This window comes from Lissotriton vulgaris, chromosome 11, assembly GCF_964263255.1.
Source record: "Lissotriton vulgaris chromosome 11, aLisVul1.2, whole genome shotgun sequence".
In the NCBI taxonomy this organism is placed as follows: Eukaryota; Metazoa; Chordata; class Amphibia; order Caudata; family Salamandridae; genus Lissotriton; species Lissotriton vulgaris.
Genome location: NC_141699.1, coordinates 1,105,017,546 through 1,105,033,120, shown reverse-complemented (window position 1 = coordinate 1,105,033,120; position 15,575 = coordinate 1,105,017,546). Strand labels below are relative to the sequence as shown.

The following is a 15,575-nucleotide window of genomic DNA, read 5'->3' as shown; positions in this document are numbered from 1 at the left end:
GCAATGGAGCCCTTTGTCTGTCTTATACGGTTTGATCGGTTCCTCACAGGTTGGAGATGGCCTGGTTTAGAGGAAGATAAGATCGCCCTCTATGCTGATGATGTTCCACTATTCCTAGTAGATCCGGCTCAGTCTGGACCCCTATGCCTCCGAGCTCTTAGTCTCTTCGAACAAACCTCCGGTTTTCGGCTGAACTCGGCCAAATCCGTGTTGGTTCCCCTTCACCTGTTGAGAGATTGCTTTAATTGGCAGTCGTCGATACCTCTTAGGCTGCAGTCCTTCAAATATCTGGGAATTTGGGTGGCGCACCTCCCTGAGCTCACTTGGTCACTCAACGTCACCCCATTGGTGAAGAAAGCCCAGCTGCTCCTCAAATGGCAAACTATACCACCGAACCCTATGGGCATAATAGCTCTATTCAAACGGATGGTCTTGCCCAGGTCTTGCTTCAGAATACCCACCTCTGCTTCTCACGGTCGTGGTTCCGTTAACTGGACAGCATGGCCACCAAGTTCTTGGGGGGGGGGGTGAAGGCCTCGTCTGGCCCTGTGCCCAGTGCCAGATCACACCATTTGACGGCGGTCTGAGAATGAAAAATGTGTACCTTTATTATCTAAGCGGCCCGGCTCCTCACCGTACATGACTGGTTTAACGGTGGCTGGTCTGACCCGGCATACCGCTTGGAACTACATGCCCTGGGCCTGGCTAACATCCAAGGGACGCTGTATGGGAGCACCATCCCCCAAACTTTACCCGAGGTCACCCGCGGGGTGCTTTTCGCCTGGCGAGCTTCTTTACGTCATACCCAGTGGTCGTATAAACTGACCCAACATACCCCACTGTGGTGTGGCACTTGGCTCCGGGAGGTCACCAACCTCTCAGGCTTTAGAGCATGGGACATCATTGGTATCTCTCTATTGGGCGATATCTGGGGTAGAAGTCACATGCTCACCTTTCAAGACTTGCAAACTCGTTACTCCCTTCACGCCTCCCAGTTTTACAAATACTTGCAAATACGACATGCCCTCCATTTTCACATTCCAGATGGCACCTCCCTACCCGAATATAATCCACCCGAGGCCCAGACCATGACCGGTAATCGAGGGAAGGGGGAATCTCCCGTATCTATTGTTCCCTTGTCAACAGAATGCCAGATCACCAGATCCATTTTTGTAGCAGGCCCCAGGACACATATGACCCAATTGCTGGTTTCCCTACGTTCGCTTCGGGTTCAGAAACGTATCCATTTTAAAGCACTGGTTCTGGTCTTTAAAGCCTTTCATAAGGTAGGGGCCCCCTACCTCAATGAAAGATTTCAACAATACATTCCCCAATGCACTCAGAGGTCATCCACTCAGCTTCTCACCTCCTCGCCTAAGGTCCGGCTGTCTCGGATCGGGGGCAGATCCTTTCAAGTGGCTGCCTCTCGTCTATGGAACACTCTGCCTCTCGGTCTCAGACAGGTGCAAGTCCTCCTCATGTTTAGGCGGAAATTAAAGACCTGGCTCTTTCAACTGTAAGTCTTCGTCATGCTATTCGTATGTAGGGGTTCTCTTTTTGTTAGCTGTTATGTGGTCTTTTGCTTCAGCGCCGGGACACTCCTGGGAGTAGCCACGTGCTTTATAAGTGCCATTTAACATAACATAACATTTAACAATAACACACCTAATGCACAATCACACCTCAGGGATAGATGGGAGGGTTGGCTTGGGTCCTTGGACGACACTGATTAGAGGGATGCCTTGATGTCTCCCAAAACAGTCACGGCCTCTGCAAGGCTTCGCCTGGTTCAAGAATACTACCTTCACACTGCCTATCTTATGCCGCTGCGTCTCCATCACACTGAGCTCTGACCTGATGCATCATGCCCCTGCTGCAGCCATATACAAGCTGATTTTTATCACATGGTAGGGTGTTGCTCCGCTATTACATGCTACTGGGAGTCAATAACTGGGGAACTCACTGAGGTTCTAGGCTTGGTGGTTCCTCTTAATCCATTAAATGTTCTTCTAGGTATCACTGAGGGGCTAGATGGATCCAGAGCTGAAAAACTCTTCCTTAACATTTCACTGATGGTGGCCAAAAGAGACATTGCGGCCAACTGGCTGAGCTCAGCTGCCCCCACCATGGCACGCTGGCATAGAGGGGTAAACTGGTACACCACCCAGGAGCGACCCCTGTATGAGGCAAGAGGCTGTCCGAAGAAATTCTGTAGAATATGGGGCAAATGGGTTGGGGTGGTGGAGGACTAATTCCTTCAATGTATACTCAAAGCTTGGAGTGGGTGCACCACTGTCATCAATTCTGCTTTACCTATCAGTTCCTTTATCGAGGTGTAATATCCTCTTGTATTTGCCCTGCCTGGCCAAATGTGCAAACAGCTGGAATTGTTTTATTGTTGGCTCTTATAAAATCTATAAATTTGGTTACAAAAAAGAAATACAAAAATACCAACCAGTTAGAACCTCATCTATAATATCTACTGGCTTCTTAGGTCAAAAATGGACCCTAATAACATTAACTTTAATGTATATTTACCAGATGGTAGCCAAGGCCCCTCGTACCAGCTTTCCACCATGTCACAGGGTATTTCCTTCTATCGTAAGCCCCCTTACAACATCATCCGTTGCCAAGAATATACCTACAGGAACATTTAACCACTGTTCCTTCCCTTCACATATATACAGAATGTTTGTTAATTTAAACCATGGTTATACTCCAACCCAGGATGTATTTACTGCGGGTTTCATTCAGGCCACCGAAACTGGTTGAAAACTCGTCCCCTCAGCCCGTTCAAATTGGGCTTTTGAACTCACACCGTAATCTTTACTTTGTTAACATTTTTCAAGCACATCACCCCACTTTGTAAGCATCCACAACCGGGATGAGCGTCAGTGCTAACTCACCACTCATTACGACCTCTCACACATACTCGTACCGCTTACACCCGTGAAGCGAGCTTCGTCTCGTTCCGGCGTGTCACTGCGGCCCTCACGCTTCGTTTTAACCAGCGCGTCCCGGAAATAAGAAGTCATGTGACTTCACCGCTGTTCCTCGCGCCTCCCAGTAGAAAACATAAGCACCATTTTTGACTAGTATTCGCAGTTGTACATAGTCAATTCCAGAACTGCACCCAGCATTATCAATATTTTAATTCACTTTCATATACTTTTGGTATCTGTAAATGTAAATGTAAATTGATACTTGTATAGCGCACTACTCACCCGCAAGGGTCTCCAGGCGCTTGTACGAATACCGCTGTGGAACCCATCCTGGCTTTCCCTGTGAGGCGTCCACTCCTGGGCACCCCCAAGGTGGAGGCCAGGCATCCTTAGCGTTGTGGGGGCCATTGTGGAGATTAAGCAAGCTAATCCCCAGGGTTGCTGCTCTAAACATTGAGCCACACTTCTCCTCTGTGATGATAGTTATCTCCACTTATTTATGAATGGCACGAGGACATAAGGGACCCGGGGGTAATGTTCAATTACTTACCGGTAATCTTCATTACCCCAGGTCCCGTTGTCCTCGTCCCCTTCATTAATTAACCTCCATTTACCGCAACGCCAGGATGCCCGTTGGGTTACAGTGCGCTTTATAAATCCAAAATACAATACAATACAATATATCCACAAAGTCTCGGCATCAACATAGCTAAATAGCCTTTTTTTATTGATGCTTGTGTATGGGCAGTTAAATTCCAAGAACAACTATCATGATCAAGGCTCTAGGCTCTTACAGGCACATACATCAATATTGCTTTTTGCGATTCCTTAATTGTGAAAAATAAGGAATCGCAATTAAGGAATTGCAAAATGCAATGCATCAAGAAATAGCTAAATAAATTGCGATTTTCTAATATTCCTTAATTGCGAGTCGCAATTAAGGAATACCTCCCCATTCATTCCTATGGGCCTAGAGGCCCATGGGAATGAATGGGAAGACATTCTCAATTTGCGATTCGCAATTAGCGAATCGAAAATTGAGAATGCGATTTCAAGGGTGCAGGGGTGTCCAAAAGACACCCTGTTGCACCCCTGAAATCAATCTGTGCACATATGTTGTGCACACACATGCCCTAAGGGTATGTGTGTGCACAACATGAAACTTTGAAAACTGCACAAAAGTGCATTTTTCTAAGTTTTCGCAAATTACCATGAGGTTCAATCTCATGGTAATTTGCTCCCCCTAATTGCGAAATCACAATTTTTTTAAGTTTCATGCATTGCATTTAAGGAATCGCAAAATGCGATTCCTTAAATGCAATCGCAATTTGAGAATTCGCAAATATTTGCGAATTCTCTAATTGCGAGGGCCTTCACCCTTCATGTATTTCAAAAGCGGATTTTGCGATCGCAAACGGCAGATTTTTGCGATTCGCACCATTTGCGATCGCAAAATCCTTTGATGCATGTGCCTGTTAATCTCCCTCCATCTTTCTTTTTTTTTTTTAAACTCTGTTTATTGATTTTTCAACACAGAACAATACAAGGGTTTGGTTTTACGGTACAGTGAAGTAACACCTGAAACATTTATCATAGACAGTACATGGCAATTCAACAGCACAAAACAGCGGTGGATGGTCATCAGAGTGAATACAGTGTGCGTCAATCAGGGATAGTGTCACAGTGCCAGTGTGCATTAGGAGAGATCCATGCCTCAGCTCTTCACAGGGGAATGTAAAGGGTAGTATCTAGTGTTTTATGCATATCAACAGTGGACAGTGGTAGGTCATGCCAGTCGGTAGGACATACAGTCACATATGTAGCAAATGATCATAATCTTAAGCCACCTATTGATGACTCTACCCATGTGATTAGACACATCTCACCTGGCTATCGCCGCCGCTCCGGATCCTATCTCCATCCGGACCCTCATCCCCATCTACCTGGGCCAGTAGGTATCCAACTAGGGGACTCCAAATGTCAATAGGCCTGCTAGAAATCGGGAGTAATTCAGTAAAAATTGCGTATTGTTTCTAACAATGAGTCATATCTGCGAGCCAGTCCTTAAACTTTGGGGCCCTACCACGACCCCATCTACATGCAACGCGCCGTTTTGCAAGAAGCAGAGCAATATCTAAGAATTTCCTGCAGGTCTTAGGGATGTGTGGTGTGTCCCCCAGGAGCATTAGTAACAGATCAGAATTTATGGATTCTCCAACCATTGATTCAAGGGCGCCATGCACCTGCTGCCAGTAGTTATGAACAAGGGGACACTCCCAGGCAAGATGAAGGAAACCTGCATGTTCCGCGCAGCAGCGTTCACATTTATCGTTATTGGACAAGCGAAACCTGTATTTTTTTACCGGGGTGTAGTACAGTCGCTGCAAGAACTTGTAGTGGAGCATCTTGAGCCTACTACTGGCCGATATTCGAGCTGTAAGGTTACAGCAGTATAGCCACTGTTCATCAGTGATCTCAGTTGCCAGTTCAGCAGCCCAATGCAATCCGGCCGAGTCCTCCGGTCCCGGACTGTACGCCCTGATATGGCGATACATGCCCGACACCAAATGTGATCCATCCTGCGAGCACAACATGAAGTGAAGTGGAGATAGGACCTCAGGTTCACTGGGAAAGTCAGGTAGGATTTCCCTCATCCCCTGGCGCAGTCGTAGGTAGTAGAACATATCGAGTGGAGTGCGGTTGTGAGGAGTGAAGAACAGTTCCGCAGTTTTGAACTGGCCAGCGGAGAAGAGGTCGCCCCAACAGGTGACTCGCAGACTCCTACAGGACAACCGGAAGCCACGTTCCTGTAGGAGTTAAAGCTTAGGGTGGTGTGCCAGTGGCAATCAGGGAGAATACAGCAAGCCGCAGTCCAGTCTCTTAGCCATGTGGCACCAGGCATCTATAGTGCATGTGACTGAAGTATGCGGTGTTTCTATGGACGTCGCTGGGCAATATAGGAGCCCATTGAGGGGAAGTGGGTGCGCAATCCAATCCGCCAATTGAGGCATGAATGGAGTGGGAATCATCCAATGGTAGGCATAATGCGCTTGAGCACATAAGTAATAAGCCTCAAAGTCAGGTACATCGAAACCCCCCTTATCTTATGGTTGAATCAGCATTGACCATCTCAGCCGCGGGCGCTTACCCCCCCAGAATAAGCGACATAGTTCCGACTTCAATGTTTTAAAGAAAATGCACCCGGGTAATAAGGGATATTAAGGAAAAGGTACAAAAAACGGGGTAACACCACATTTTGATAAGCGACGCCCGACCCGCCATGGAGAGGGGAAGGGAGATCCAACGATCTACCGATGCTGTAAGTTTCGTGACTGCCACACCGTAGTTTAGGCGTAATGTTTCGTCTTTATCACGTGAGACTTGGATACCCAGGTAACGTACTTCCGAACGACACCACTCTATAGGAAAGTCAAGAGGGAAATCAGCAACCGCATCCGTGAGTGGGTAGAATTGTGACTTGGCCCAGTTTATGTGTACACCAGACAATCTACGGAAGACAACAAATTCCCTGAGTAAGGAATTCAAGTTGCGTGCCGGATCTTTGACAAATAGCGTCATGTCGTCGGCATATAACGATACATCGATCTGGCGCTGGAAGCTGCGAACCGCGCCTTTGCGTTGCAACTGACGGAGCCTACAGGCCAGTGGTTCAACGGTTATCGCGAACAGAAGAGGGGATAACGGGCATCCCTCTCGGGTGCCCCTGGAAATTGCAATGGGGGTGAAAGGCGGCCGTTAATTAGGACTTTCGCTGTTGGTTGCGTATACAGCAATTGGACCCAGGAGATAAATAATTTGGGGAACCCCATACGCGCTAGGACGGTGAACAAATACGGCCATTCGACCGAATCGAAGGCTTTGGTGGCGTCTAGAAAAACCGCTGCAACTGGGAGATCAGGGTGCACTGTACGGAGCAGGGAAAACAATGTGCGTAGGTTATGGGAGGTGGATCGACCCGGGACAAACCCAGACTGGTCAGGTAATACAATCCGGGTCATCAGAAGAGACAGTCTGGTAGCCAGCACCTTCGCCAGTTTTTTAACATCGCAATTCAAGAGTGAAAGGGGCGATAAGAATCACAGGCGCTGGGGCTCTTGCCAGGTTTAAGTAGTGAAGTAATTACGACCTTGCGCATTGAGCAGGGGAGAATTCCGTCGACTAGTGATTCCTCAAAAACCTCCCGGAGGACAGGGGCCATAATGTCTCTGTACGCTTTATAAAACTCGGCAGGGATCCCGTCTAGGCTGGGCGCTTTTCCATTTTTGAGTGACATAATAGCATCCCTGATTTCATCCAATTCGAAAGGGGCGGCTAGGAAAGCCCAGTCACCATCACTGAGCCAACAGAGAGCCACATCTCCGAGGAAGTCATTATATGGCACGTCAGCGGTCGTGGCCGTGGTGTACAGCTCATGATAATGAGACATGAAGGCTGTTAATAGGTCGTCCGAGTCTCTGACTGTTTTTCTCTGATCGCCTACAACCTCCAGAATCGCATTATGATTGTGCGGGGTGCGCGTCAACACTGCCAGGGCTTTACCTGGTCTGTCTCCCTCAGAGTATTTTCTCGCCTGCCAGTGTTTCCCTTTAAATTTGGCTTCCCTGTTTGCTTCATCCTCGTAACGTGTCAGTTTTTCTCTAAACTCTGCATGGGCTTCAGTACTATCCCCCTCTACCATACGAGCTTCCAAGGCCTTTAGTTCACTATCGAGTGAGCGAATTGTGCGTTGAATGTCGCGCAGAACCCCGAAGCTTTTCGATATGCAATATCCCCTGATCGTAACCTTGAATGCCTCCCAAATGTGTTCGACCGAGTCCACAGATCTCCACAGTGAAGCGCTCGTCTCAACAGTGTGGAATGGGCTCGATCATCCGCCCCGTACAATTTCCGGCATTATCGGGAAACTCTTCTCTGCAGGGCCGCCCCTCACGGCCTCCAGCAGCACCCTGCCCAAGCTGCCTCGCCTCCGAAGCTCACAAGGATAGTCTCCCTACCTCCAGCAGCGCCCCGTACCTTTGTGTTGCCAACGGGGGTCAGGGCAGTAGAGACGATGCGCACGGCGGCGGCCACAGCATACAGCAACCCCTGCGGGGGCCTGTGGTACTCCCCTCGTCCAACGCCGAGTCCCCTGCCGGGTGTATGGCCTCGATCGCAGAAGAGTGTCCACGATGACAGGGTAGGGTGGTCCAGTATGTACACGCCCCCGGGTGTCAGGACTCCGAGGGGGCTCCCAGCAGGCAGGGGAAGGGGCCAATCGCCATGCCAAGAGCTGGGGGCGCAACGGTCTCCGCAGCCGCGCCCGCGCCCAGGGCCCGCCGCCTCGTGGCAAGCACCGGCCTTGCGTGGCAACTGGCACCCGATTTTGCAGGATCGCTTTCTCGGTCCCAGTCACTCCCAGGGATCCAAGAGTTGGACAGGACGTGGGCGACCGCACACGGCGCCGATACAGCTGCTTTTGGGGAAGTTCACCCTCCAGTAGGGTAGGATTAATTAAGGATAACTTCTCCAGAGAACGGGAGCCTCACAGTTAGGCGGCCATTCCGTGTGTGTGCCCTCTAGCGCCCCAATCTCCCTCCATCTTTGACTGGTATTCTCCATTAAGCATAGTCGATTCAGGCACTATACCAAGCACTTCAATGTTTTAACTTACTCTAATGTATCAACAATATCAAAGGCTTGATATAGCCGAATAATCTTTATTTATTACTGCTGATATATGGGCAGTTAAGTTCCAAAATTAACTGTCACAATCAGGGCTCTTTATCTTCCAGCCCCACTGGCATGGGTACATTACATTAAGCAAGCCCTAGCTAGTACAAACAGGGAGCCTACTTCTGTCATACTGCTTATGACACATAAAGGCCATGATCAATTCCACACCATCACCAATATCAAGTTGCAATCATCATCCCCCTCACACTGAGTATTCCATAATGTGTCTGGTCAAGTCTCACTCCTCAGCTGATTATCCACTGATCCTATTCCATTCAATAAAATCATTAAGGCCGCATTGATCAGCCTTTTAAAAAAAAATCCTTCAGGCCTCTTTCTTAGCAAGCGTTTTCTCAATATTGCATGCCTCATCCATTACTCTTTCCAACATAAGCATACATTTCAACACCCTAAAGTCATGGTGTTGTTCTTTGAAATGTTGCAGCAGCCATGTGGTTAGTTTTCCTGATTTTATTGTACTCAGATGTTCTTGAATATGGACTTTGATCTTTCGCGAGGTTAGACCTATATAATGTAACCCACCTGGCAGATAAGTTGGTAAATCACGTTAACCGTATTGCAATTGCTGAATTTGGTCAAATACCATATCCTACCATTCGGCAATTGCACACTGTTAGTTTTCACTGTCAATTCACATACTGAACACCTACCACTAGGGTAGTGTCCGGGTGGCACTGGTCATGGATGCACCAGTTTGTCCTTTAAGTTAAATGCTCGTCTGAAAGCAAACCTGGGCTGTGGCATCTTAAATTCAGTTGTAGATAATATAGACCAATGTTTCCTAATGGCTTGACGGATTTTGGTCAAAAGTCATGACCACTGGCAGGCAATCGCTATTTTGTCTAACATTTCCCTCAAGTAAACCATCTTGAGGTGTGTTAAGAGCTCGTTTTCGGGCTTTGTTCACCTGCCTGCTAGGATAGGCCCTCTGTACCAATTTGTCTGCCAGACTCTCAGACTGCTGCATATAGGCACGTGTAGATGAACAGAACTGACCCACAGATTGTATCCCCAAAACTATCGGACGTACTGGGGATGGTCGTTCGACTTTATGGATTTTAGGCAATATATAAAATGCTGGTGTCTTTGGTTTGGGGTTCATTAAAAATTCCGCCTCCTTACCAGTAATCAATTGTTTCGCTTTCGCCTGTGTAACCAGTATCTTGATTATGTCCTGAAGCTCACCAATATAACCCCCTTGCCAAGCCTTACACTTTTATTTTTATTGCATATAAGGTTCCCATAGGTGGTTCTTCAACAGGAGAAAGGCAGTGGTGAAAAGGGGAAAACCTCTTCTTTCTAAAAGCCCTTCCCCTCCAAGGCTCACCTGTCCTCCTCCCCAGGGGTTTTTGCTTTGGATATATATATATATATATATAATAACACTTTTTAGATCAGGTGTCTACTTTCGTGTGCAAGTTGCTGCAAGCAATTAACATTTCAAACAACAACTTATGTGAATGGTAGTGAAAAAATGTTTAAGATCAGGCAGTGTCCCTATAAAAAATAAACAGAAACATTGAATTTTTCTTTTTAAAATGCATCCCATTTTCTTTTGAGGAAAATGGGATGCATTTTTTTTTAAGTTGCTTCATTTAAAAAGCAAAGACATACATGGTGGTCTGCTATCCCCAGCAGGCCACCATCCCCATGTTCTCGCTCATTCACAAAGGGTCACAGATTGTGACCTGCCTCATATAATATGAAAATACCCCTTTACCCAAAAACTGAAAACTGACCCTGAACCCTAAAAATACCCCTTTACCCAAAAACTGAAAACTGACCCTGAACCCTAAAAATACCCCTTTACCCAAAAACTAAAAACTGACCCTGAACCCTAAAAATACCCCTTTACCCAAAAACTGAAAACTGACCCTGAATCCTAAAAATACCCCTTTACCCAAAAACTAAAAACTGACCCTGAACCCTAAAAATACCCCTTTACCCAAAAACTGAAAACTGACCCTGAACCCTAAAAATACCCCTTTACCCAAAAACTGAAAACTGACCCTGAACCCTAAAAATACCCCTTTACCCAAAAACTGAAAACTGACCCTGAACCCTAAAAATACCCCTTTACCCAAAAACTGAAAACTGACCCTGAACCCTAAAAATACCCCTTTACCCAAAAACTAAAAACTGACCCTGAACCCTAAAAATACCCCTTTACCCAAAAACTGAAAACTGACCCTGAACCCTAAAAATACCCCTTTACCCAAAAACTGAAAACTGACCCTGAACCCTAAAAATACCCCTTTACCCAAAAACTAAAAACTGACCCTGAACCCTAAAAATACCCCTTTACCCAAAAACCCAAAACTGACCCTGAACCCTAAAAATACCCCTTTACCCTAAAACCCAAAACTGACCCTAACCCCTAAAAATACCCCTTTACCCCAAACATATAACATTTAAAAAATAATTATATACTTACCAATACTTACGTTGTAATGGTATGCGTTGTAAAGGTACCTGCGTTGTAAAAACATGAGTTGTAAAAACATGAGTTGTAACAGTACCTGCGTTGTAATAGATGCGTTGTAACGGTAGTGCGTTGTAAAAAATGCGTTGTAACAGGTGCATACCCAGATAAGGAGATATTAAAGCATCATTGAGTGGCCTCAAGCTGGAACCTTTAGAAAGGTGAGTTCAAGTTGAACCATTTTTCTTGTATTATTTAACAAGATCTTTGACTCATAGTAAAGTGATGCACGTGATCCACTGATGAGGTGATACATCATTGCAAAGCACTGCGGGGATTCCTATGGGTGTTAGAGGAGCATCAATGTCCCACCACAGTATACAATTCTAAGTCCTGTGTTAGAAAGGGATTATAAATCTGTCTAGGATGTTTCAAATGGTGAAATAACTGTGCTCATAGTGACATATGCATCTCTTTACTCCTTTCTAACAGCAATCTGTTAACCTACATAAATTGGTTGCGGCAAACAATACTGTCATGGTCACCGTGAGTCTGAAAACTGGAGGTGAGTTCTTTGTAATTGTGAAATGAGGTTGTGTCCTAAAATTGGAAGATTCAGAAACAGAATCCCTTTGAGAGCTAAAGGACTTATTTGGTGTGAGCCATCAGTTGTCCAAAATAAATGACTTTGACTGGATAAACACATATATTTTAGAAGTTTTAAAAAACGTTGATGCATCTGTTCAAAGGCATTGGATGTCATTGGTCCAACTTCTCCTACATTCCTGCTAGATCCAATCTCACCCATGGCCCACCTTCTCAATGCTCCTAAAATTAAGAAAGTGCATCAAGGCAGGAGATCCCTTGCTCATCAGGTGGGATTAAATTGAATCTTTGTCACTCTACATTAGAAGTCAATCTAATTTGCTCACCTTCCAGAACCAGTTAAAACCCTGAATATTCTCCTACAAAACTTCTTTGTATCACCTAAGTTTAGTTTGGCCTTCTTGTCTAGCACCAATAAGATACCCCAGGTCATTGAGTGCTAAAGAAATACAAATAACATGCAAAACACAGACAATAACACAAAATGTCAACGACAGCCCAAAATTCACCTGATCCGAACCTTATCCCTAAACAGAGGGACGCTTTTTTCCGCCTTAATTTTTGAGTTCATTAAAGAAACTTTGCTGTAATTCCATTTAAAATATTTTTGACTATTACGGCTGAGTCTGTAACACATGTGTCCCACACCAAGAAGTACAATTCCAAATCTAGGGCACGTAACACAATGATAAGTGAGATCCTGTCTTATCCTACCTCATCACTGTGGGGAGTGGTCGCTGCCACATACACACTTTCATGCTAGTATTGACCATCAAACCGTAATCGTGGTTCATGCCTGGTGCACAGTATGACGTGTTAAGTCAATCTTTAAAATGTAGCTCATTGATCCTGTAGACTGTTTATCACAAAGGGAGATGTCCATAATTGCATTATTGAAACCATTAAGGGGTTCTTTAAACTGAGATATATGACCTCGCACTGGTTTTTTACCTCCTTCCTACCAAGCTTTACTTCCTATAGTTGGAGCAAATAATTTGACTGGTTTTTTATCCAGGCTTTAGTACTTGGTGGAATTATGTTTGCTATAATTACAGACAAGGGAATTCTAATTTAAATGATACTAATGTAATCTCCAATGAAGACGTTCAAACATTGTTTTGATGTTATAGATTTCATTATTGAACCGTTAAAGTTCTAGATATATGTCAAATATTGGATTCAATTATAAGGAGGAGCTAGAACAAGGGTTCTAATACAATGGCTATTGAAATGTTTTACTTTTCCCCCCTTAAGTTAACAATTTGTTTGTCTGAGGTATTTAAGAAAGAAATTTAAAGATGCAAAGGCACAGCTCCATGTTATGAACTACCCATAAAAACAGAAATGTGTAAACAATATATTTTCTTATTTTGTAGGGTACAAAGAGGTGGAATCACACAATTTAGTCCCTGGAGATGTGATAATATTAACTACAAACAAGCTTTATTTGCCGTGTGATGCTGTACTCATTAATGGGAGCTGCATTGTAGATGAAGGCATGCTCACAGGTATGAACATTATTTATATCTTTCTCTGTGGTATAGTTGGTTTTCTTTTTGGTTTCTGATCACTGGTTATTACTGTCACATTTTCACATGTTTCCTGTACCAATAAAAGGGGATACAATGTCAGAATCACCCTCTTGGCCTGCTAGTGCACCTGCTTGTACATAGGGTGTCCTGCCTTGTCTGGGGCTATTCAGGAGCCTTTACAATGTGTTAGTCAAGTACATCCCTGCTCTAAAATCCAAATAACTCATTTTTAATAGAAATGAATTCGTTATTGCAGAAATTAATGTAACCTGCTTGACTCAAACAGAACAAACAAATAAAGAATGAAACCTTAGCTTAAATAAGGCATATCAATATTTTAACAAGGTGAGACATTAAAACGATAAAGCCCACAGAACATGATTTGTTTGGTCCTCACTTCAGCCGAAGTGAGTATTATTTATTTTGCATAGCGGTATTTCACATATATCACAGCATAAAATATTTGCTGTCTGTGTATCTACTTATATACATTTTCATATTTAAAGATTTAAAGTGATTTGTGAACCCCAGTGAGGTGACCATGACCAAACCAGTGAAATATAAATTTTGCTATTGGAAAACTTGTGGCGGTGGTTATTGGTAGATAAAAGAGGAGCCAATTGGAGATGTAATACAATCAATTCTTCACGGACAACTGTATGATTTGTTGGGGCCTCTCCCTTTTTAATAGTCAACGACGTTTCGACCCTCTCATGGTACAGGGTCTCTTCAAGAGAGAGATTCTGGGAACTGAAGATAGGACAAGGTTTTAGTGTTATTGAAAAGGACGTAGGAGCTGTGGGTCAATGGATAGAAAGTAAAACAGGCTTACAGAGCAACACAATCAGTGTGCCTGAATAGTGGAATTCTTCTCAATATATTTCTGGGTACTTCTCAAAGATGGTAAGGATACTTACTGAGCTCGCTCTGTGCCCCAGCTGCATACCCACACCCAACCCGTCTGCCGAGTCGACAAAGCTACTAAAACAACCACCACTCCCTTACATCAGGAACAATAAGACCCTACACGGGGGTGCAGCAGGGGGCACACCTCGAGCGCTGGACACGGAGCGCGGAGAGGGAGTGAGTGGAGCATGTTCAAGGAGACTGTGTGACACCGAAGTGCTGACCTGGCCAAATGAAATAATTGCGAGCCAACAGAGACGGAGAGACTGTGTGAGCTATATTAAGCAAGACAAGTCATATTTCAGAGAAAATTGGGGTGTATTGATGTATTGTTGAGAGACCATGAAGAAAATAAAGGAGGCCCCCTTATCTGTCAGGTCTGGGACAGGGGAGAAAAGTTGAAAAGCAGGGAAGTCCCACTAGTAGCCCTCAAAGGTGGTTGGAGTTATATGGTAGGTGCCCAGAATCTTGTTTTTTTACCAATACCAATCACACAATAATGTATTACCAAACGTCCTGCGCAACTTATTCAGTTTAACAATAGCCAACCATTGTTGAAGAACTCTCAGATACCATTAATACCTATAAGGCTCACACATTACCAATCTTTAGTCAGAATTAGAAAAAACAGGAAAATTGTTTTTAGAAAAATATAACATTTATATGTTTATTTCGGAATCACAAGTAAGTCACAGCGATAACGTTTAATTAAAAAATCATACAGTAACGTGATTAAAAACATTCAGAATCGTTGCTATAGGCAATAAACAAACAATTTATACATTATAAAGTTAAAATGTTCACAAGAACGGGGGTCGACGCGGCGTTTCGGTTTTGGAGAAACAATTTAAAACCTTCTTCAGGACCAAGTTCTTAGTTGTAAAACTATCATCCAGATAAATCATGGAGGACTAGCCGCCCGATTGCAATTTCCGGATCCTAGCTGTACTGCATTTTTCAAGGATATGGATATAGCTTGGGCAGTTATAGTGCCTTATGCTTTCAATAGACAGCGTCACGCTCTGGTAGTAGGAGCCACCGATATGGGATTTCTGTTAAGCCAGATTTTTAATCACTGGCCACTCAATATCACACGAGCTTTTTCAATTGGCTTGTGTTGAGGCAATTTTCATATGTTGGCAGGATACTCCTGGCACGTGAAATTAGAATTCGGCCTCCCTGCTCCTACTCCGGCGGCGTTTCGTGGGTTCTGCAACGCTCTGGTATGAGCGTTGAGAGACCAGCCACCAGTAAATGCTCACAAAAGGGGCACAGCTGGGAAAATCACTGCCTGCAGGCAGGGAGAGGGGCACGAGCTGAGGGACAAACAGCAATTGTACCTCTTGGCAACAAAAGTGTAGTGTTGATTCCCCAACCAGACGCAACCACACATCACCACACATCGATACACAA

The 15,575-nt window shown here is 44.8% G+C and overlaps 1 protein-coding gene across 2 annotated transcripts in view; it reads left to right on the top strand.

Annotated features, from left to right (window-relative positions):
- LOC147684244 (putative cation-transporting ATPase 13A4) overlaps positions 1-15,575 on the top strand; it is a 330,830-nt gene that overhangs the window by 135,129 nt on the left and 180,126 nt on the right. For both annotated transcript variants that reach the window (XM_086944643.1, XM_086944642.1), the window contains exons 8-9: positions 11,611-11,683; positions 13,101-13,232. In XM_086944643.1, coding sequence (XP_086800769.1) covers positions 11,611-11,683; positions 13,101-13,232 — 205 coding nt within the window. The remainder of the gene's footprint in view (positions 1-11,610; positions 11,684-13,100; positions 13,233-15,575) is intronic.